The 22,500-nt window shown below is 53.3% G+C and overlaps 1 protein-coding gene across 1 annotated transcript in view; it reads left to right on the top strand.

Moving 5' to 3' along the window:
- Positions 1–22,500, top strand: part of kif6 (kinesin family member 6) — a 103,029-nt gene that overhangs the window by 45,652 nt on the left and 34,877 nt on the right. Inside the window, exon 13 of the mRNA XM_061257196.1 lies at positions 7,900–8,079. Within this exon, the coding sequence (XP_061113180.1) occupies positions 7,900–8,079 (180 nt within the window). The remainder of the gene's footprint in view (positions 1–7,899; positions 8,080–22,500) is intronic.

Below are 22,500 nucleotides of genomic sequence, written 5' to 3'. Positions count from 1 at the left end.
CGGTCCAGGGTCAGGCCTCCCTGTGAGCGCCTGGGTGGGGATCGGGCCCACAGGGATGAGGGTCTCCTCGGAAAGCCCCCACAGGACCCCAGGGTAAGAGCACAGGACCCCAGGGTAAGAGCACAGGACCCCAGGGGGAGAGCACAGGACCCCAGGGGGAGAGCACAGGACCCCAGGGGGAGAGCACAGGACCCCAGGGGGAGAGCACAGGACCCCAGGGGGAGAGCACAGGACCCCAGGGTGAGAACACAGGACCCCAGGGTAAGAGCACAGGACCCCAGGGTAAGAGCACAGGACCCCAGGGTAAGAGCACAGGACCCCAGGGTAAGAGCACAGGACCCCAGGGTCAGAGCACGGGACCCCAGGGTAAGAGCACGGGACCCCAGGGTAAGAGCACGGGACCCCAGGGTAAGAGCACAGGACCCCAGGGTAAGAGCACGGGACCCCAGGGTCAGAGCACGGGACCCCAGGGTAAGAGCACAGGACCCCAGGGTAAGAGCACAGGACCCCAGGGGGAGACCACAGGACCCCAGGGTAAGAGCACAGGACCCCAGGGGGAGACCACAGGACCCCAGGGGGAGAGCACAGGACCGGGCTGGCTCTATCAGTGGGATCGCAGTGCGGTAGAGACAGATGGTTCGGGTGAAGATGGGACCCACGCTCGGGAGTGGAGAGTGTGTGGTCTGGGTGCTGTGTGCATCCTGGGTGCATTCCTGGCTGAGCTTCAGGAGGAGGAAGAGAGGCTAGGGAGGGGCAGGGATCTGCTTTCATTTGCAGCCAGGAGGTGAAGGATTCATTGAATATTCACAGATTCCTGGTTACTCATTCCAGGTGTCTGTGGTCTTTCATCTGTCAGACACGATCTGATTAAATTCTGTCTGTGGTTGGGCTACTGCACTGATTCAGCGTGAGAGAGAGCTGCAGAAGGTGCTGAGGTGTGTGTGCGTGTGTGTGTGTGTGTCTGTACGTGTGAGTGTGTGTGTGTGTGTGTGTGTGTGTGTGTGTGTGTGTGTGTGTGCGTGCGTGTGAGCGTGTGTTAGGAGAAAGTGCCAGGGTGTGCCTGTCTCGGTGAGGGAGGTCAGGTCTAATGCTCTCTGATCTCCGCCACACAGCCGGTGGTCCTTCACTGAGATCCCTCAGGTCTCCCATAGCAACGCACCCCTGCCCACCCCTTTTGTGACATCATAAGCCACTACCCCTCCTGTACCCTGTGGTTGCCCCTAGAAACAGCCACCCGGGCGGCCATGTTAGGAACACAGAGCGTCACACGATTGGGCTGCTCTGCTGTCCAACACCTTGTCTGTCTCCATCATTCCCACTGCCCTGTCAGGGAGGTCAAACTCCGCCTGAGTAGATCCAAGATGGCGGGTGAGGCTTAATTTGTTTCCGCATTATAACTCTGTTAGGCTGTCGTGCCCCCTTGGGCATACCACACACTGTCATCAACACTGCAGTGCATTCTGGGAATCCGCTGACTTTGTAGCCGGGCTGTGAGGAGCCGATTTGCTCTCCTTTTCCCGTCGGAAAGGAAGCATAAGTATGTGTGACAGGTTGCCGGTGAGTTATGCAGGCGTTGAATGACCACCAGACAAGATACAGCATGGATTTTACTACTGTAAAATGATGCCTTGCTTTGTGTTTAGCAGTACTGGTGCCGTGTATTTGAAAGCACGGGGAGTAGACGTCTGTTTTCACCGGTATCTCTGAAAATGTAGCTACTACCTCCTCAGAACAGGTGCTAGAGAGAGACAGGGGTCATGTCCGAAACTGCATACTCAGCATACGACTCGTTCTACATTTCAATGAAAATAAGCCTGAAATTGAGTGAGAATGGTGTGCTAGTGTGCGGTTTCGAACGCAGCCAGTGAGTAAAGTACCACACAGAAGGACACAAAGACAGGCTCTGCAGCTCGCGAGGAACATACAAAAAGAGGAAAAGCATAGAAAAGAGGGAGGAGGAGAGGAAGGAGAAATGAATGGCTGTTCTAGGCACGTATACGCGCAGGCCAATGGCGGCCGTCCAAGTAGGAGCCATATTTCGGTAATAACAAATCACCTGTGTGTGATTCGATGTGTCATGCGTGTAATCTGTAATGTGGCCGTTTACGTTTGCGGCGAGCGCGTGGGGATTTGGGGGGGGCGCTGTCTCCTATAAGGCAGAATTAGGTAGCCTGTAAACATGGGGAAGGGGGCAGATTCCCCTCTTCCCCTGCGTAATGCACCCACACATTACCGGTGGCTTACACTCCCACCCTTACACGCATAACCCCTGGGCCCGGAGCCCAGTGAGGGATATACTGTTCTCCCTCTTTTTCAGACCGTCATGCACCTGGCCTTTAAATTCCTGCTCTCTCCCCTCCTCTCTGGCACTGTGCGCGGCTGCCCTTTAAAACACAAGAAAGATTTTGGAATATTTTCAGTAAATCTTAAGTCAGCGTTCCAGAACTCCACCGCTTTCAGTTACAGTACGGGGTGTGATTGTGACATCAGCACTGGAATGTTCAGTTAGGTGTGAGGTCGTATTCGTGACCCCCAGTTCCAATGAGCTGGATTTGCTAATTAGCAAAATTCTTCAGGCAAGGGGGCAGAAATAATGAGAAAGACATGGCAGGACCTTTACTTTCTGACCCCTGGACTTTCAACTTCTGCAGAGAGACTGGCAAGAGGGAGGGAGGGAGGGAGGTAGGGAGAGAGAGAGAGAGAGATAGAGAGAGAGAGAGAGAGAGAGAGAGAGAGCACATATAAACACATGCACCACATGCACAGAAGAAACTAATTGTAGTTTTTTTGTGATGGTTTTGCTTTATGCTATGCTTCCCTTTATCGACCCGTCAGTAGGCGATGTTTTGTTTTTCTATAATCTGTTACTCTTCTCCTCAATTCTTTTAACATATGCTTTGGCAAATGCTTGTGTTCCTCTTGCCAATAAAGCACTTTGAACTGAGAGAGGAAGAGAGAGAAAGAGTGGGATGTGTGAACAGAGCTCAGTCTGCTCTGTGAAGGCTCCTCGCAGTGGGTTGAGTGCTGACATAATGGGAGCCATTGATCTGCTTTGTGTAGGCACGCTAACTGTCAAATAATGCTTTTTTTTGTCTCCAAATATTTGCCCTTTTTTGGAGTTTTTGATGACCACAGATTTTTTGCTTACGGCTTTGTCGTTTTTTCCCCCTTTTAGTATTTACTGCAAAATCATTTTCACCAGGTCAGAGTGTTTGTGAATTTTGAAAATTGTGATTATAATTGCGATTATTTTTAGAGATTCAGATTAATTTAGTTATCACTTTCTAAAAATAGTGATAGTGGTGGTTTTTGTTCTTCAAGGAGCACATTTTTGAAAATGTCCCCTGAAAGTACAGTAATGTTCTTTTTGGGTCCCACTGAGCATTTTTTCCAACCAAAGGTACAAATTAGTTATACATTTCTGGATAGGGGTACAGTTGTATTCACCTATAGAGTATGGCCCTAGCGTCACACATTTGTACCTTCTGAGACACTTTAGTGCCTTTATTTCTGAGAGTGTGGGGACCTCTTGAGGATCCTCTTGTCTTCACTCATGAGCGGTAAAGACTCACACACACCTCCTCTGCTCACTCGGCAGAATTCCAGCCTCATTGTGACGTCAGAGGCGTCCCCTGAGCCTCCCATTGGCTCCCTTCACCCTTTAAGGTGTGAGGTCACAAACGTGTGATTGGGTGCACTTAACATTCTAAAGCCGATGTAACAGTCACTGCTGGTGACTGAGACCGGTGGAGTTCTAGAACACTGACTTCTAGAAAAAAATAAAACAAATACAACTCTTCAAAGGGTTAAGGAAGGCTGTGTGTCAATCGAACGAGCAGCCAATGGGATTAAAAGTGGGTCTCTTTTGAACGTGGGTGGCAGTGGCAGAGATTTTTCCACCTTTCCGTGCATTTGCGACTGGGGATAGCTCCGTGCCACGGTTCTGTTGATAGAAATATTTGCAAAAATAATAAATAAGACGTAACTTTAGACGGGAAGAAGAGGGCAGAAGTAGCTTTGAGGACACTGCAGTTTCATGTTTCCCGCTGAGGTCTCGGCGAACGCCAAGTTATGAGCGAAGAAGGAGGAAGGGGGATTTCCAACGGAGAGGCAGACCGGAGTTATCGGGGTCGTGTTTACCCAACCGCGGTCACAGGCGAAGCGTGCGGAGGGCGGGGCGACCGTGCGACAGGAAGGTTTGGGGGGCAGCGGTGCCAGGCTGGCATGGTCGTTCCCTGGCATGGCCCCTGGCACTCTCAGGCCTGGCCTCCCATCACAGCAGTTTCCATGGGTCGCACTACGAACGCCATCCCACTGTTTCTACACAAACACCACTTAGTCAAATTCTTGTCATCTGAAGCATTTAAAACTTTTTAAACACGGGGCTACTGATTTTTTCCGACCGCCCCTTCTCACACAGACAGACACACACACACACACACGTGCATGCGCAGACATGAGCACACACACATGAAAGCAAGCGTATGCACCCACACGCTCACAAACAGTCACACGAGCTGAACTAAGATTTCTCTGCTGCAGTTGGTTAGATTTTTTTTTACTCTGGCTTCAGTGATAACATGAGATCTTTACCTATGGATGCTCTTTCTGTGCATCTTTCTAAGTTCTCTCTACAGTCTCCGTCATGTATCCCTAAAATGTACAGAGGGATACTCTCTCTTTTTCCTGAGCGTACTCTTTTCTTTTTTTCCCCCTGTCTTTCTGTTCTGTTTTAAAAGCGAGTTTTGGCGTATGTGTCCGCGTGTGTACACACAAGAGATGAATTTAAAATATGCCCGTTATCTAAATACTTATCTAGTAGTTGTGGTCGTATCGCGGTGTTTTCGTTAGCGCTGAGCGTGGTTTATGTTCCGCTGACGTGTGGGAGGAGGAGGGGACCCTGGGGTCACTCGGAGTGCAGAAAGGGCTCTGCACACGCTGCTCTTTTTGGGGACGCGCTCTGTGATTTACACCGGGGCCTGTGGCCCCCTCTCCCGATGCGTTTAAGCCCTTACTGAGGCGTTCTTTCTCCTGGCTCTTCTCCTGGCCCACTGCTGCCCTGTTTCTGTTCTCCTGGACCACTGCACCCCTGTTTCTGTTCTCCTGGCCTACTGCACCCCTGTTTCTGTTCTCCTGGCCTACTGCTGCCCTGTTTCTGTTCTCCTGGTCTACTGCTGCCCTGTTTCTGTTCTCCTGGCCCACTGCACCCCTGTTTCTGTTCTCCTGGCCTACTGCTGCCCCGTTTCTGTTCTCCTGGCCTACTGCTGCCCTGTTTCTGTTCTCCTGGACCACTGCACCCCTGTTTCTGTTCTCCTGGCCTACTGCTGCCCTGTTTCTGTTCTCCTGGTCCACTGCTGCCCTGTTTCTGTTCTCCTGGCCCACTGCTGCCCTGTTTCTGTTCTCCTGGTCCACTGTACCCCTGTTTCTGTTCTCCTGGCCTACTGCTGCCCTGTTTCTGTTCTCCTGGCCCACTGCGGCTCTGTTTTTGTTCTCCTGGCCCACTGTACCCCTGTTTCTGTTCTCCTGGCCCACTGTACCCCTGTTTCTGTTCTCTTGGCCCACTGTACCCCTGTTTCTGTTCTCCTGGCCCACTGCAGCTCTGTTTCTGTTCTCCTGGCCTACTGCTGCCCTGTTTCTGTTCTCCTGGTCCACTGCTGCCCTGTTTCTGTTATCCTGGTCCACTGTACCCCTGTTTCTGTTCTCCTGGCCTACTGCTGCCCTGTTTCTGTTCTCCTGGCCCACTGCGGCTCTGTTTTTGTTCTCCTGGCCCACTGTACCCCTGTTTCTGTTCTCCTGGCCCACTGTACCCCTGTTTCTGTTCTCCTGGCCCACTGTACCCCTGTTTCTGTTCTCCTGGCCCACTGCTGCCCTGTTTCTGTTCTCCTGGCCCACTGTACCCCTGTTTCTGTTCTCCTGGCCCACTGCGACCCTGTTACTGTTCTCCTGGACCACTGCACCCCTGTTTCTGTTCTCCTGGCCTACTGCTGCCCTGTTTCTGTTCTCCTGGCCCACTGCAGCTCTGTTTCTGTTCTCCTGGCCCACTGTACCCCTGTTTCTGTTCTCCTGGCCCACTGCGACCCTGTTTCTGTTCTCCTGGACCACTGCACCCCTGTTTCTGTTCTCCTGGCCTACTGCTGCCCTGTTTCTGTTCTCCTGGCCCACTGCTGCCCTGTTTCTGTTCTCCTGGCCCACTGTACCCCTGTTTCTGTTCTCCTGGCCCACTGCGACCCTGTTTCTGTTCTCCTGGCCCACTGCGACCCTGTTTCTGTTCTCCTGGACCACTGCACCCCTGTTTCTGTTCTCCTGGCCCACTGCTGCCCTGTTTCTGTTCTCCTGGCCCACTGTACCCCTGTTTCTGTTCTCCTGGCCCACTGTACCCCTGTTTCTGTTCTCCTGGCCTGCTGCTGCCCTGTTTCTGTTCTCCTGTCCCACTGCGACCCTGTTTCTGTTCTCCTGGCCCACTGTACCCCTGTTTCTGTTCTCCTGGCCTACTGCTGCCCTGTTTCTGTTCTCCTGGCCCACTGCAGCCCTGTTTCTGTTCTCCTGGCCTACTGCAGCTCTGTTTCTGTTCTCCTGGCCCACTGCAGCCCTGTTTCTGTTCTCCTGGCCTACTGCAGCCCTGTTTCTGTTCTCCTGGCCCACTGCTGCCCTGTTTCTGTTCTCCTGGCCCACTGTACCCCTGTTTCTGTTCTCCTGGACCACTGCACCCCTGTTTCTGTTCTCCTGGCCTGCTGCTGCCCTGTTTCTGTTCTCCTGTCCCACTGCGACCCTGTTTCTGTTCTCCTGGCCCACTGTACCCCTGTTTCTGTTCTCCTGGCCTACTGCTGCCCTGTTTCTGTTCTCCTGGCCCACTGCTGCTCTGTTTCTGTTCTCCTGGCCCACTGCGACCCTGTTTCTGTTCTCCTGGCCCACTGCAGCCCTGTTTCTGTTCTCCTGGCCTACTGCAGCTCTGTTTCTGTTCTCCTGGCCCACTGCACCCCTGTTTCTCTTCCCCCCGGCGGTGTCAAGTGGCGGAAACGTCTCCCCGCGGCTCGTTAGCGGGATCAGGTGGCGTCCGCGGCGATGTTACGGAGGACGATGACTCCTCGAGCGCACGTGCGACCGCAGCGCGCCTGACTCCAGTGTGGCGGGAACGTAATCCCCCTCAGCGGGCGGCGGGGGGGGGGAGTATCAGACCGCTTTTATAGCGGGATGGTGACGTGCGTGAGGTGGGGGGGGGGGGGGTGGAGTGTTCCGGAATCTTGGCACGGTTTCCCGTTGTGTAGGCTCCTCTCAGCCCGGCTGATTCATCGCAGACCGCCACTCTCGTTGCAGTTTACTGTCAGAGGTAGACGGCCTGTCTGCCTGTCTCAAATGCTGGTTGTGTTTGGACCACTCATGTTTGGTCTGATCGCGTTTGGACCTGTCGTGTTTTGGACCGGCCGCGTTCGGTCGGAAGCGTGAACACAATTGATTGTGGCTGTGCTCGACGAAATGTTGTGGCTGCTCCCGACAATAAAAATGCCGTACGGTTACATGAACAGACCGTATATTGCAGCTTTTAGATTAAACTCTCCATTTTACTTTGAGGAAGAGGCTGTCAAACTCCAATTACCACCCCCCCCCCCCACCATTTTACAGTTTGCTGAAACTAATGGCACATTTTAATCGAGCAGCTGCCAGTATTTATAGACAGCTGTAGAGACTGATGCTTACCACCTTTAAGCAGTGCGAGGAGAGTGAGGTTTGAAGAATCGTGGAATGGGTGGACCTACAATGAACTGTCAGATCAAAAAAGTAAAATTGGTTCTAACACCGATTGGTTCAAAACAGTCCCCCAGTATTGTAGCCGTGGTGATTGAATGGGCAGTATCACGCTGGTCTCTCCCTGGTGTCTGTTCCCTTAACACCCGACCCCAGGCGTGCTGGTGAGCATGCTGAAGAAGGAGAAGAAGAAGGTTCAGGACTCCGCCTCCCAGCTGGCCTGCGTCATGAGCGGCCTCCCGCTGTCCCAGAATGCACTGCAGCTGCCCGAGGCCGCCGCGAACCAGGACACCCCCGACGACGGCTCCGCCCGCTACGCACCGCACAGGAGGAGAAGTGGGTTACCATTCACACACACACACGCACAGACACACGCACGCACACATACACACATACACTCACACACACATACACGCACACACACACGCACGCACACACGCACACACACACACGCACGCACACACACACGCACACACACGTGCACGCACACACACACACACACACACACACAGCTCAGTCTCACACACACACACACACGCACACATACACACGCACACACACACACGCACACACACACGCACACACACAGCTCAGTCTCACACACACACACACACACACACATACACAAGCACACACACACACACACGCGCACGCACACACACACACGCACACACACACGCACGGCGACACACATGCACACACACACGTGCACACAGACACACACACACTCACAAATACACAGACCCATATACACACACGCACATACACGCCCGCGCACACACATACACACACGTATGCACACACGTGCACACAGATACTCACCCAGACCCACATGTGCCACAGACACACACAACTCACAAATACACGCACACACACACATTGACACACATCTGCGCACAGACACACACACACACACTTACTCACGTATACATGCAGGCATACATAATATTTGTGCAGTGTATACTCTGACTTGCACTCAGTGATCCAGCGGCTGACAGCAGAGAGTGTGCGGTAGCGTGGATGGAGTATGCGCTTGGAAACAGAGGCTTACGGCGTAATTTATGATGTTATTCATCTGGGACGGCTGCAGTTACTGTCCAGAGCCCCACGTACGTCCAACCAACACACGCACCTGAGCCAAAGAAGACAGAGAACCCACGTTCGCGTTTCACAATAACCGCCGTTTTATTCATGAATCACCATCTCCGCTGCGACCCCGCTGGGACTGGAGGTATGTGTGCCTCGCCGGAGACGTTTAAACGGCCACATACCTGCCGTACGCGCGGGCCATTCATAACCGCTCCCCACTGGCCCCGTTCTTTATTTAACACTTTATCTAACCCGGGGAGGTCCAGGGAGAACGCGGTCTCTATCCTGGGAGAAATGCCACAGAGAACAGTCGCAAGTGGGGAGAGAGGGAGAGAGAGAGAGACGGAGAGAGGGAGAGAGAGAGAACGGGGGTAAAGTCCTAGGGGCGGTTTTTGGGTTCAGGGGCGTGCTTAAGGGCCCAACGGCAGGGTTCTTTTTTTTTTACATTAAGGGACCCAAATTCATCTCTCCAGATGTAGGTCAGACTCCCGATATGCCCACCAGGGGCTCCGACCAGTAACTCCACCACTGAATCCGCTGCAAGCTTTTCCATTTACCACCTAATCCAGGACTGCTTTTGGTTTGTGGAAGTGTGGCATTGTTTTGGCTTCAGATGTTTCTGAAATGGATACTGTGAACCTCATAACCTGTAGAGTGCATCAGCCTAGTCTCTTTATTGTGTAGCTGGGTTTGGATTTGCCTGACTGCGACCTCCTGTTTATTTTGCGGACGACCAAGACGCAGGCCAAGCCAGACACTATACCAAACAATTTGGATTTTGGTTTCCGCTAAAAATAGTTTCAGCCGGTCCAAAAAACCTGGCGCATAAGTCTCGTGTTATGTTTGTGTCGTGAATTATTAAAATGCCTGAGACGTGAGTGCGCCTCGCATATTGTTCCGCTCAGCGGAGGAAGGCCAATGTGTGGAGTCACAGCGTTGCTGGGGGGGGGGAACCTTCTGTGGTGCTCCCTGGTGGTGTCAGGGCCGGTTTCAGTGGCGCCTGGAGGGCCGTGATGCGGTGACGGGGGAAACGTTTCGGCTTCTCCGCGGCCCCGTACGGTCCCGTCTGTTTGCTCAGACCACCGAAACCCGCTCGTAAAACGGTCCCCTCCGCGATCACGACGGACCGTCACACCCAATAAAAGTCTCACGGGTTAACGGGAATGAACCGTGTTTTACAGGCCGTGAAATGAGCAAGACTGGAGAGGAGAGGGTAAAGGGGCTAGCTCCAGGGCGTGGGAGGCGTACAGTAAAAACCCAAATCTGTCGCAGCAGGAATTTAGGATTTAGTTTGCCCGTCGGGCTTGCTGGATTTCACTGGTGGGCCTCCTCCTTTGACTCAGGATTCACTGTACGAGTCTTTAGTACGCCCCGGTCCAGAGGATGTTTGGGTGGCGTAGCCTGTAGAGCACAATCTGAGCTGCGATATCGGCTCTTTGAATCCGGCTACGTGACATTATGTGACCCTCTCTCTCTCCCCTATTCCTCCTGTCTCTCGACACTGTACTGTGCAACAATGCTGAATAAATCTGTGAAATATCTTTACATTATTACATTATTGGCATTTGGCAGATGCTCTTATCCAGAGCGGCGTGCAGTCGATTAGACTAAGCAGGAGACAATCCTCCCCTGGAGCAGTGCAGGGTTAAGGCCCTTGCTCAAGGGCCCAACGGCTGTGCGGATCTTATTGTGGCTACACCGGGGATTAGAACCACCGACCTTGCGGGTCCCAGTCATTCACCTTAACCACCACGCTACAGGCCGCCCTTCTCTTTAAAATGAATGTCCCAGACCGAAACCAGCTTCCCGACTCTTTTAAACCACTTCATCTCAAGGGTGAAAGTGCCTCAGGAGTGTTCTCACCTGAGCACGCCCGTGCTGTCGGAGAGCAGTGCCGTTCTAGAACACCGACTCAAAAAAACCCCTCCTCTTCAGAGGGTTTGACGCGACGGTCTGCGATGCAGGATGGCCATGGCTGTGGTTCCCCGGCGCGGTTTAGCACGGGGGGAAGAACTTAACGGGTGCGACGGATCCCGTCACGAGCCCGTGAAAATAACAACGGTACGGAGGGAGGCGTACTGACGTGCCGGCCCTGCTTTCCTTGGCCCCGGCGGCTTCAGGAACGCGAGGAGCTAACGTGGAGCCGCGTGTGTCTGACTGCGGAGGCTGGCGGACCTGAGCCTCCCCTCCGCCCCCCCTCCGCCCCCCTCCGCCCCTCCGCCCCCCTCCGCCCCCCTCCCCTGTGCGGTTTCCTCCACTTACGCCTGGTTGTGGGACTCTGCGTGATGATATACCTGCTCTGGGCTAATGACAGTGATGGAGGCTCTGGTCAGCACACGTGAGCCTCTCAGCCTCGCAGACGTGAGTCAGAGCTCCCCCCCCCTCTCAGACCACAGCCCTGTCCTTGGGCTCTCTCAGGCATTTTTCTGTAATGATGCCCCCCCCACACCCCCCCACCCGGTAACGGGACCTGGGGAGTAATTGCAAGCAGAGTTTCGGAAAAGAAGGGCCCATTAAAAATCAGGCTCATCTTTGAATGCCCTCCAGCCCCGGTTTAGGAGAGGACCAGTCATTCGGCGGGATGGAGGGAGACCTCTCTCCGAGCGGAGAGGTTGAGGAGCGATGCCTGTGTGTGTGTCACATGCGTTCTGCGGGCTTCCCGAAGACATTCCAGACCGAATGTCAGAATGGGGGGGAAGAAATGGTAATCTGAGTGACTTTGACCGTGGAATGATTGTTGGTGCCAGACAGGGCGGTTTGAATATCTCAGACACTGCGGATCTCCTGGGATTTTCACGCGCAACAGCCTCTGCAGTTTGCAGAGAATGGTGCGAAAAACAGAAAACATCTGGTGAGCAGCAGCTCTGTGGGCAAAAACACGTTGTTAATGAGAGAGGCTAGAGCAGAAGGGCCAGACTGGTCAAAGCTGACAGGAAGGTGACAGTGACGCGAATAACCACACATTACAACAGTGGTATGCAGAAGAGCATCTCTGAACACGCAACGCGTCAAACCCCAGTGGATAGGCTATAGCAGTAGAAGACCAAAAAGTCTAAAAAATAAGTCTAATAAATACCGAATAAAGTGCTCACTGAGTGGATATATATTTTATCCAAACTGACCCTGGCTACACCGGGGCTTGAACCACCAACCTTCTGGCTCGCAGTCATGCACTGGGCTGCATGCTGCCTGCCTGTTTTCCGCTGATGTGGGGACACTGAGTCTAGGGTGAATCTGGACAATGATGGTAGTAAATTCGTGTCACGACTAGTTAAGTAGTATAATCAGGTGTATAGGGCTGGGGCGAAAACAAAAGCCTGCCCCCACACACTGGCTGTTTTCAGGTTAATACTGGACATCCCTGCCCTAAACCAGGAAGGAGTTAAATACCGTTGGACTAAATCACACTTTTGATGAGTCATCGCCCAGCAGTACGCCACTCTGTTTCAGATCAGGAGTTATTATTCATGGGAATATTTATTTAATTTCCTCCGGAGCTCCTCAGGTGAGACTCGTCCCGTCTGGCCGCGCCCGTCCACCCCCGGAGGGGGGCACGGGACGCCCCCGACGCACGCGCGGGAATCTGCACGCGCAGCATAACCCCCGTCCCGACGGGACAGGACGCACGGAGGAATGGATTCCAAACAGGGGGCTGTTTTTGGCCGAGCCTTCGCCCGCGTGGGTAAGCGTTTCCCCTCAGATGACATTTTCAGAAAGGCTTCACCGTCCCGCGCTTTGAGCGATGGGTGTTTACGCGGCCCGGGCCCCCGCTCGGCCGATGGAAAGCGCTTTACCTGATGTCCAAATAATTGCGGGCAATTACGCCGTTACGACCGACGCAGCGATTCAGCGTGGGCTGACATTCCGCCCCCGCGGCATTCGAGCCCCGCTGATGTTTTAACCTTTCCCTCCGCCCGCAGCTTCGCCTGAGCGATGCAGATTACCAGGTAGCGGTGGCGGTGGGGGGGGGGGGGGGTTCTGGAACCTTCCGTCCAATAGGAGGTCGTCTCGCGGAGCGGGGCTGTTTTCGTTCCCGGCGACCGGCGTCACAGTGGTCGGTCCGGTCCAGATTCCTATCCTCGGCAAAAAACATCAGAGCGGCCGCACTTTATGGCCCTCTCTCTTTCCAGAACTTTCTGGAATTCCCGATGCGAACGCGTCTGATGGGGCCAGTGGGGACGTGCTCTCGGCCGGGGCTCTCACAGTCCTGGCGGAGAACCCTGTAGAACCCTGTAGAACCCTACCTTCCTCCTGTGGCGGGACCGTTAGAGACTCACACGCCTGGTCGAGTTGAACGGTCAGAGTTCCGTTTTTTGGGGGTTTTTTTTACATTAGTGGCCCTGCTTGTGTTACTTGCTTCCCTTTCATATGAAGACAGATTCCAGGGGTGAGGAGTGTAGGTACTGCTGCAGGGGAGGATCCAGGACAGACACTGGGGCCCTCACTGAACTGACCACCACTGGGGCCCCTGCTTCAGTGACCAAACCCGTACCCCTGGGCCCGGAAGCCAGCTGATTACGCCCCCACTTCGGACCCTCACGAGCGCACTGACCACACTGCAGAGGGACACACTGAAGACCCAGTGAACACAATCAATCAATCAATCAGTCATGAACACAATCAATCAATCAATCAGATGTTATTGATCACATGCTGGTGACGTATATGGCAATGGGATTTGTTGTTCACATACGTACCCCTCTCATAACAATCAAACACAATAAAATAAAACTGAACAAATATAGAACTTACAAGATAATCAAATAACAGTAACAAATAGAAGCAAGTAGAAGAATATTGCACCTTTAATTGTGGCATTAAAAGTCCTGTGACTCAGTGGCTCAGTGGGGTGTGAGGAAGGGGCAAATTCAGAAAGATAAAGAGCTGCTAGAACACGCTAAAAACAGCCAGGCAGCCAATTTGTTTTTGTTTTTCACCCCTGTATTCTTACTTAGTATGCACAAAGTAACAAGTCTGGACCAGAGACACTAGAAAGACAAAACAAAAACTCTGCGTCTGAACAACTGCTTCCCTCTCAGTATGGAGTTGAGCCCTCGGCTGTACCCCAACCTGATCGCGTAGAGGAGCAAAACAAGTCTGTCAGAACGCTGAAGCACTGGAACCTGAATACCGACCGCAAATGATGCCCCAGTCTAAACATAAATCAACCGTCACGCTGACCACATATCATTCCTATCACTACTTATAAATCAGCCCTGGCACTAGCCGAACACCGTCCGGAACACAAGCCGCAGATCACTTATGCAATTATGCAACTTAATGTAACGGCATGAAACCACATACAGCGGCCATACAGCACACACCCGCAGAGGCAGGCAGCTTTTGCATGTGTTACTACAGTGCAATAACCGGGTAATAACACAGGGAAATGCCAGGAGCTGAACTGCACATTCAGAGTGTAATAACAGTGTAATAACACAGGGAAAATACCTGCTGAACTGCACTTTCATTGTGTAATAACAGAGTAATAACACAGGAAAATGGCAGGATGCCAGGGTATAGCAATGTTCAAGCACAAAATGCTTCGCAAAACAGTAAAACCGTTCACAGAACAGTAAAACATTGCAATAAAAAGTTAAGTCGTATAAAAGCAGTTGGAAAACGGTGTAACTGAAAGGTGTAAAGTTGACGTTGTCACTCTACTCTCTGAGCTCCCGGGGCTGGTTTCCTGGGTGTGTCGGCGGTTCGCCCAGCTGAGTGCTCTAATTACAGCGGTGGGGATGTTTTCCTCGACGCCTTGGCGTGTGACGGAGGCGGGGAGCCGCGTGCCAGCGTCAGTGGCATGTCCGCGGTCCCTCCTGCAGCTGGGCGTGGGAGTGGGATGGGAGGGTGTGACCTTAAGCCTGCCCCGAAATAGAGCCGCCATCCCTGCCAGGACAGCTGTGACTGAGCCCTGTCCAGAACAGGCCGGCTAACACCTCCTCCCTGCCTCCTTCTGCTCTGCATCTCCCCACCTCCTCCCTGCCTCCTTCTGCTCTGCACCTCCCCACTGCCTCCTTCTGCTCTGCACCTCCCCACCTCCCCACTACCTCCTTCTGCTCTGCTCCTCCCCACCTCCTCAATGGCTCCTTCAACTCTGCACCTCCCCACCTCCTCAATGCCTCCTTTTGCTCTGCGCCTCCGCACCTCCCCACTGCCTCCTTCTGCTCTGCACCTCCCCGCCTCCTCAATGCCTCCTTTTGCTCTGCGCCTCCCCACATAACCCCCATCTCCTCCCCACCTCCCCGTGTCTCCTTCTGCCACTGCTCCCCACACAGTGAAATGTCCAGTGTTAATTCAACACGTGCGGTGCGCAGTATTGTCCAGAGGAGGGCCGTAGGTACTCTTCTTCTTCTCACTGACCGTTAGATGATCACTCCCTCGCTCCTCCGGAGCTTGCTCCTCTGCTGGTCAGCTCCTCACTGACACCGGAGAGAGTCTGTGACTCTACCCCCTGGCCGTGAGTGGAGCACGCACAGTAACATGTCCGCCGTTAGCCCTTGTGTAGTCTTACTGTTCTGTACACTCCCCTTGTCCTAAGGGTCTAAAACGAGCCGTCTGCGCTAAACCCCCAAAATAAAGCAGCTTAATAAGAATTTTAAACCCCACATCTACCTGTCACTCATCACAAACTTTGTCATCAAATTTCAAGTTGGAAAAAAAAAGATCATTTAGGGGGTTTTCTCTGCTGATAAACAAAGTGGCATTTTTGACCCTGAAGACAACACACGGGTTAAAGCACATCTCACCGCTGGGTACATACGGCCAACAGGGCTTTACCGTGTGAGTCATGAACGCCGCCTCTTCTGAACTCCTCGATAAATAAATACACAGATAAAGATGGCGTTGCCATCCTCCCCCCGGCTGGCCCCTGACGGAACGCGTGCCGTGCCCTCGGTAAACTCCCCGCCGGGCGCCCTGAGGCCGACCCGGCCGGGGATTACGGCGTCCGTATTTAAACGAGCGCGCGGTGACGGCGGAAATTGCCGTCTGCCCGCGGTGCGTTACGGCGTGCCTCTGCGCTGCAGCGGTCGGGCCCTGGCGTTAGCGCTAATGCCCGCGGCGGCCAAACCCTTCGCCTGCGAGCGGCCCCGACCGCTGCCCCGGGGCCCGACCCGCTCTGCCCCGTAATTACACCCCCCTGAGCAGATGTTCTGAGAGAGAGAGAGAGAGAGAGAGGGAGGGGGGGAGAGGGAGAGAGGGAGGGGGGGAGGGAGAGAGAAGAGCGAGAGAGGGAGAGAGAGGGGGGGAGAGAGAGGGAGAGAGAGAGGGGGGGAGAGAGAGAGGGAGAGAGAGAGAGAGAGAGGAGGAGAGAGAGAGGGGGAGAGAGGGGGAGAGAGAGAGAAGAGCGAGAGAGAGGGGGAGAGAGAGAGAGAAGGGGGGAGAGAGAAGAGTGAGAGAGCGGGAGAGAGAGAGGGGGAGAGAGAGAGACAGAGAGAGAAAGAGAGAAGGGCACACACCCACAGGGACTGTAAATGACCCTGTCATGCACACACATACTGTACATCCAAACACACAACACGCAGACACACACAACACACAGATACTATATATACACACACATACACACACACACTGTACATCCAAACACACAACACGCAGACACACACAACACACAGATACTATATATACACACACATACACACACACACTGTGCATTCAAACACACAACACGCAGACACACACAACACACAGATACTATATATACACACACATACAGACACACACACTGTACATCCAAACACACAACACGCAGACACACACAAATCATAGATACTATACACACACAGTTACTGCACTTGCATTTTTTTTGGTTTCTTTGTTGTTGCTCATCCAACAAGCATTGGCAATACAGGTGCACTAATTTGTCATGCCAATAAAGCACTCTGAATGGGGAGAGAGCAAAGAGAGAGAGGGATAGAGCGAGTGAGAGGGAGAGAGAGAGTGAGAGGGATAGAGAGAGAGGGACAGAGAGAGTGAGAGAGAGAGAGAGAGAGAGAGAGAGAGGGAGAGATTGTCTAGACCAGACTCACATGCATGCTCCAAGCTTTTTCAGATGTCCAGTGACATTCCTGTAATGTCCGTTGCTGGAGGAGGTGGTGGTGACAAGGGTGGGGTTGGGTAGGGGAGTTTGCGACACTGGGTCAGTGTGTGGAGGGGCAGATTTCAGCTCACAGGGGTACGGCTCAACAGTTAGGGGTTCAGGCAGGGGGACGGCGGGCTGGGGGGTGTTGAGTGGGGTTTGGTGGTATTCCAGAATAAGCACCTGACTGATGGAGAGAGAGTCGCTCTGAACAGGACAGAAGGCCGGAGCCTCACCTCACATCCCCACACACGTCCTCCAGACCAGGCCTGTGCGGATGTCTGGATCCGGACTCAGAACATAAAAACCTGGAGTCGGCACCAGAACGGCCCACGTGTCGCCCCCCCGGCTGCAGCATCTTGGCGCGGCGCTGTTGTTTATTGGCCGAGGACGTCGTCCATGCCCTGGGCCTGAGTCAGCAGCTCGAGAACGTGTCGAAAAACAATAGCGGGAGTCGCCCACGCGCCGGGGATCTCTCAGTGGCACTGCGGGCTCTTAAAATGCCCCCCCCCCTGCAGCCCGGGAGTCCCCTCGCACGGGGGCGAGACGCTACGAAGGGCGACACCGGTCGAAAACAAGCCCTCGTGTCGCCACGGCGATCGCGGAGAAACGCGTCTGGAATGCGGCCGTCGCAGAGAGCGTCTGGTTTCTTCCTGAGGTTGAATTTTTTTTTCTTTCCTCCCCCGCAAGAGCTGCGTCGTAAACACTCCCTGGTTTCAATCAAGCGGCGTTCCAAAAATAAAAAACAAAAATTTCCCCCCCAAAAAAAAGCGACTCGCATGAAATCATCCGTATTTCTGGTGAACTTCCTTTAATCATCCTCGGAGACAGAAGTTTAGGAGACGTCTATTTTTATGAAAATAAGCTCCGTATTAACTGTGGTCATTCTGTTTGCCCGATGACCAAATGTCAGCATCAAGACTCATTAGCAGTCCTCTCTTTAACTGACGCCCGGTAAACAAAGATGGCTGAAAACAGATGAGCTCACGATTCTGAAAAAGAAAAGGGTTGACCTGCTTTGCATGTCGGCAGCCTGTGGCTTACTGGTGCATGTTGGGGGCCAGAAGGTCGGTGGTTCAAGCCCCGGTGTGGCCACTGTAAGATCCGCACAGCCGTTGGGCCCTTGAGCGAGGCCCTTAACCCCGCATTGCTCCAGGGGAGGATTGTCTCCTGCTTAGTCTAATGATGAACTGTAAGTCCCTTGTAATGTATGCAACGTCAAAAAGTTCTCTGTAGATTGCAGGCACCTTTAAGAAGTTTGTGGTGCTCATGAACATTCGTGCGAAGCAGACTTGCAACCACGAACGAGGCCAAGTAAGATAGGAGTATCACCTGAGGTTGTCCAATGGCTTTTTGGGGGTCAGACTTTATTAGGTGAATATTTATGGCATAGTTACGTGGTAACTACTAGTTAATTACAGGGCAAGTTGAGTGGCATTCGTTTTTTGAGCTTGACGTAATTGCACCTACCGCAGTCCGGGCAGACATTACGCAGCGGCCAGGCTAAGAATACCTGTCCCGTCTCCATGACGATGGAGCAGTGTTCTAGAATTACTCGCAGCTTGCACAGTTTGCATTAGTGCGTGTGTCTTGATGAGCTTTTGATTGGTCTGTAATTGCAGGAGTGACCAGAAGCAATTGTAATTAGTGCAGCAAGACGTGCTTGAATCGACTCGCGAGTTGTCACGGCAAACATTCCTCAGCTGTCCCGTCAGTATGCCCGGCTAGTGTCCAAAATGCTAAGTGCAAAATTTGGATGTGGAATCCTGTCGATCCCTGTTTCCTTTGACTCTTGACCTGGTTCAGCATCTCGACCACACAGGAGTTTACGTGCATGCTGTCCTGCCCCCCTTTGCTGGAGTTAACTTGGGCTTATCACACACTAAGAAATGATACACCGTCTACCCAATAGTTAAGGTAATTTTATTGATTATTGTGTATTTTACTGGTGTCATTTTTTCCAGTGCAGGCTTTCTTAGCTCTTGTTTTGGGGTCCATCTTGTTGGCCTGGATGGAGTTCTTCACTGAAAGGCAGTGGTCTGTGTTTGAGCGACTGGCTGGGTTAGTTAGCCTTCTGACGCTGAGTTTAGTGAAACATGTGCCTGTTTGTGTTTGAGTGGCTGGGTTAGTTAGCCTCCTAACACTGTGTTTAGTGAAACACGTGCCTGTTTGTGTTTGAGTGGCTGGGCTAGTTAGCCTCCTAACGTTGCGTTCAGTGAAACACAAGTCTGTTTGTGTTCGAGTGGCTGGGTTAGTTAGCCTCCTAACGCTGCGTTCAGTGAAACACAGGCCTGTTTGTGTTTGAGTGGCTGGGTTAGTTAGCCTCCTAATGCTGCGTTCAGTGAAACACGGGGTCTGTTTGTGTTTGAGTGGCTGGGTTAGTTAGCCTCCTGACGCTGCGTTCAGTGAAACACGGGGCCTGTTTGTGTTTGAGTGGCTGGGTTAGTTAGCCTCCTAACGCTGCGTTTAGTGAAACACAGGCCTGTTTGTGTTTGCAGTGGCTGGGTTAGTTAGCCTCCTAACGCTGCGTTTAGTGAAACATGGGCCTGTTTGTGTTCGAGTGGCTGGGTTAGTTAGCCTCCTAACGCTGCGTTCAGTGAAACACAGGTCTGTTTGTGTTTGCAGTGCTTCGTTGCAGGAAATGGCGATGGGCGGTTAGGGTTGCCAGATTGGGGAGGGCTCACCGCAGGCCGTATCTGACCCAGGCGAGGCCGTCAGGACCGGGCTCGTGGGCGCTCTGCGGTCGGCGTGTTTGAGACGGGGTATTTATCGGCCGGGGAGGGAGCGGGTCAGACGTGTGCCGCCGCTGAACAAGCGTCGCGGCACGGGGAGTGCGTAACATGCGGTTTCCAGGGCGACGGCGCTTTTGAGGGGGGGGGGGGGCGATCGGGGAATGGCTCCGATCGGAAAACCCCCGCTGCGGTTCTCCCACAGGAATGCCGTAGTCAACCCCCCCCCCCCCCCCCATTTCATTTTCCTCTGTTTTTAGGAGAAGGGTAAGTATGTTTTCTGCGAATTGATTCAAAGTCTATCCTGCCAATTATCAATCATCTTGACCAGATCTCCTTTCATTTGTGTGTGTGTGTGTGTGTGTGTGTGTGTGAGAGAGAGAATGTGTGCGTCATGCACGTATGCGTGTGTTTGGGGGGTCTCTGGGAGGGACTCTGGGAGGGACTCTGGGAGGGTCTCTGGGGGTGCTTTTAGGAGACTGCGCAGGCCTGGACACTGTGTCACAGGAGGGTACACACTGTGCGCAGAGGCTACGGGAGCTGCCAGACCCCTGTCACGCCCCCGTAGCTCCATCACGTCTTCAGGACAGGACCGAGAGGCCAGACCCCTGTTAGCTCCATCACGTCTTCAGGACAGGACCGAGAGGCCAGACCCCTGTTAGCTCCATCACGTCTTCAGGACAGGACCGAGAGGCCAGACCCCTGTTAGCTCCATCACGTCTTCAGTACAGGACCAAGAGGCCAGACCCCTGTCTCACGCTCCAATACCTCTGTCACAGCTATACACTGCTGGAGCCCACATACATGCACTTACACTTACATACATGCAACACATACATTACAGTTTGGCACTTAGCAGATTCTTTCCTCCAGAGCTACTTACACAGTTTACATTTTAACGCAAATCTGTGTATACCACTGACCTTACTGACGCAGAGGTTAAGTGCCCTCCTCAGGGTCACTACGACAGCTGGGAATCAAACAGCCTTTGCACTGCACTGCACTTATATACATGCATTTTCTCACTCACTCACTCACTCACTCACTCACTCACTCACTCACTCACTCACACTCACTCACACTCACTCACTCACACACTCACTCACTCACACTCACTCACTCACTCACTCACACACTCACTCACTCACTCACTCACTCACTCACTCACTCACTCACTCACTCACAAACACACACTCACTCACACACACACTCACACACACACACACACACTCACTCACTCACTCACTCACTCACTCACTCACTCACTCTCTCACTCTCACTCTCACTCTCACTCACACACTCACTCACTCACTCACTCACTCACTCACTCTTTCTTGCTCTCTCTCTCTTCCACACCTTTCTATAACATCATAAGGGGCTCTGCTCCCATAGATGCTGCCAGCCTGCCCACAATCCCTCAGCTGAGATCAGAGGTCAGGGGTCAGCCCAGCACAGAGAGGACCGTTTGAGAGAGAGAGAGAGAGAGAGAGAGAGACAGAGAGAGAGAGAGAGCGAGAGACAGAGCAAGAGAGAGAGAGTGAGAGAGTGAACGTCAGGGTCTAGACTAAACAGGCCGGTGATGAAGCGGCAGCACGTTCTAACGAGCCCTGCGTTTCCTCTCCACGTGCGTGTGTGTGTGTGTGTGTGTGTGTGATGCACAAGAATGCACGGAACAATACCTCTGTCAAGAGCCTGATGCTGACACCATTACTTTCCCCGAGACCCCTCTGTAAACATCACCATATAGGGGCGGCCGCTCGCCCGGAGAGCCCGTGTGAGAGAGAGGGGGAATGTGTCGCTGTTTACGTACAGCTGGGTTATTAGAGCCCCGTCCGACACGGAGAAACTCTCCCCTTCGCCTCGCTTTTCCCCGCCAGAGAGACGCTGAGCAGGCCCCCGGCGGACAGCAGGCAGGCCTGGTCGGAGGGTAACGTGAGCCGCATTTATCGCAGCTCCACGCTCTTTCCCTGGCTGCCGAAAGCGCGGCCCGCTACCCGACTCTGGCGTCCGCCCAAGCACGTCTCAGCGACCGCAAACACGGTAGCGGTCGTTTCTGTGACACACCGCACTGGAACAGAGTCCAGACCGGTGTCCCGAGGAGGTCAGCTTCGGTAACGTCACGGTAATGTCGAACAGACATTGCATTCATTCATCAGTTCATTCATCGCAGTGGTGGCGCGCTTTTCTCAGAATCAAAGCGCTTTGCAGTGATGAGGGGGAAACTCGCCTGAACCACCACCGATGTGCAGCGCCTACCTGGGTGATGGAGGGCAGCCATTTTGTGCCAGAATTCTCACCACACGCCATCAGTGGACAGGGAGAAAACTCTTGCAAAAGAGCTGAATTTATTACCAAATGAAAAAAAAGTTACATTAACAAAGATTTAGAAAAACACACCGGCAGCGTGCAACCCAGAAGGTTGCTGCAGACAGAACCCCTTCGAAACCAATCTCAGATTGGTTCTCAACAGCCACAACCACCAATCCCGCAATCAAGGAAAAATAACAAAAAAACAAAAAAGCACAGAACACCAGCCCCCGCACCCCAAGGGCAGGGGAGCGGGACGGGGGCTATAGCAGCACTGGAGCAGGGTCCTGGAGCGGGGTCCTGGATCGACGCTGGTGTTCGCGTCTGCTCCGTGCCAGTGTTTTCGGGGAGGTTTTAGGCGCAGTTAACACACAGGAGCGAGGCCTGGAACGTTGCCGGGGCTGTTTGTTGCGGTTAACGGTCATGGCTGCCGTCCCCAGCACGGAGCCTGAAACGCTGAGTGATGCCGCTGCTCCCGGGCGGCCGATGTGGGATAAATATTTAGATGCCCTCGAGGAAGAGAGTGGAGGATCCTGGGCGGTGATGGAC

This window comes from Conger conger, chromosome 1 (genome assembly GCF_963514075.1).
Source record: "Conger conger chromosome 1, fConCon1.1, whole genome shotgun sequence".
Classification (NCBI taxonomy): Eukaryota; Metazoa; Chordata; class Actinopteri; order Anguilliformes; family Congridae; genus Conger; species Conger conger.
Note: the sequence above shows the minus strand (reverse complement) of the source record. Positions and strands in the feature narration are given on the sequence as shown.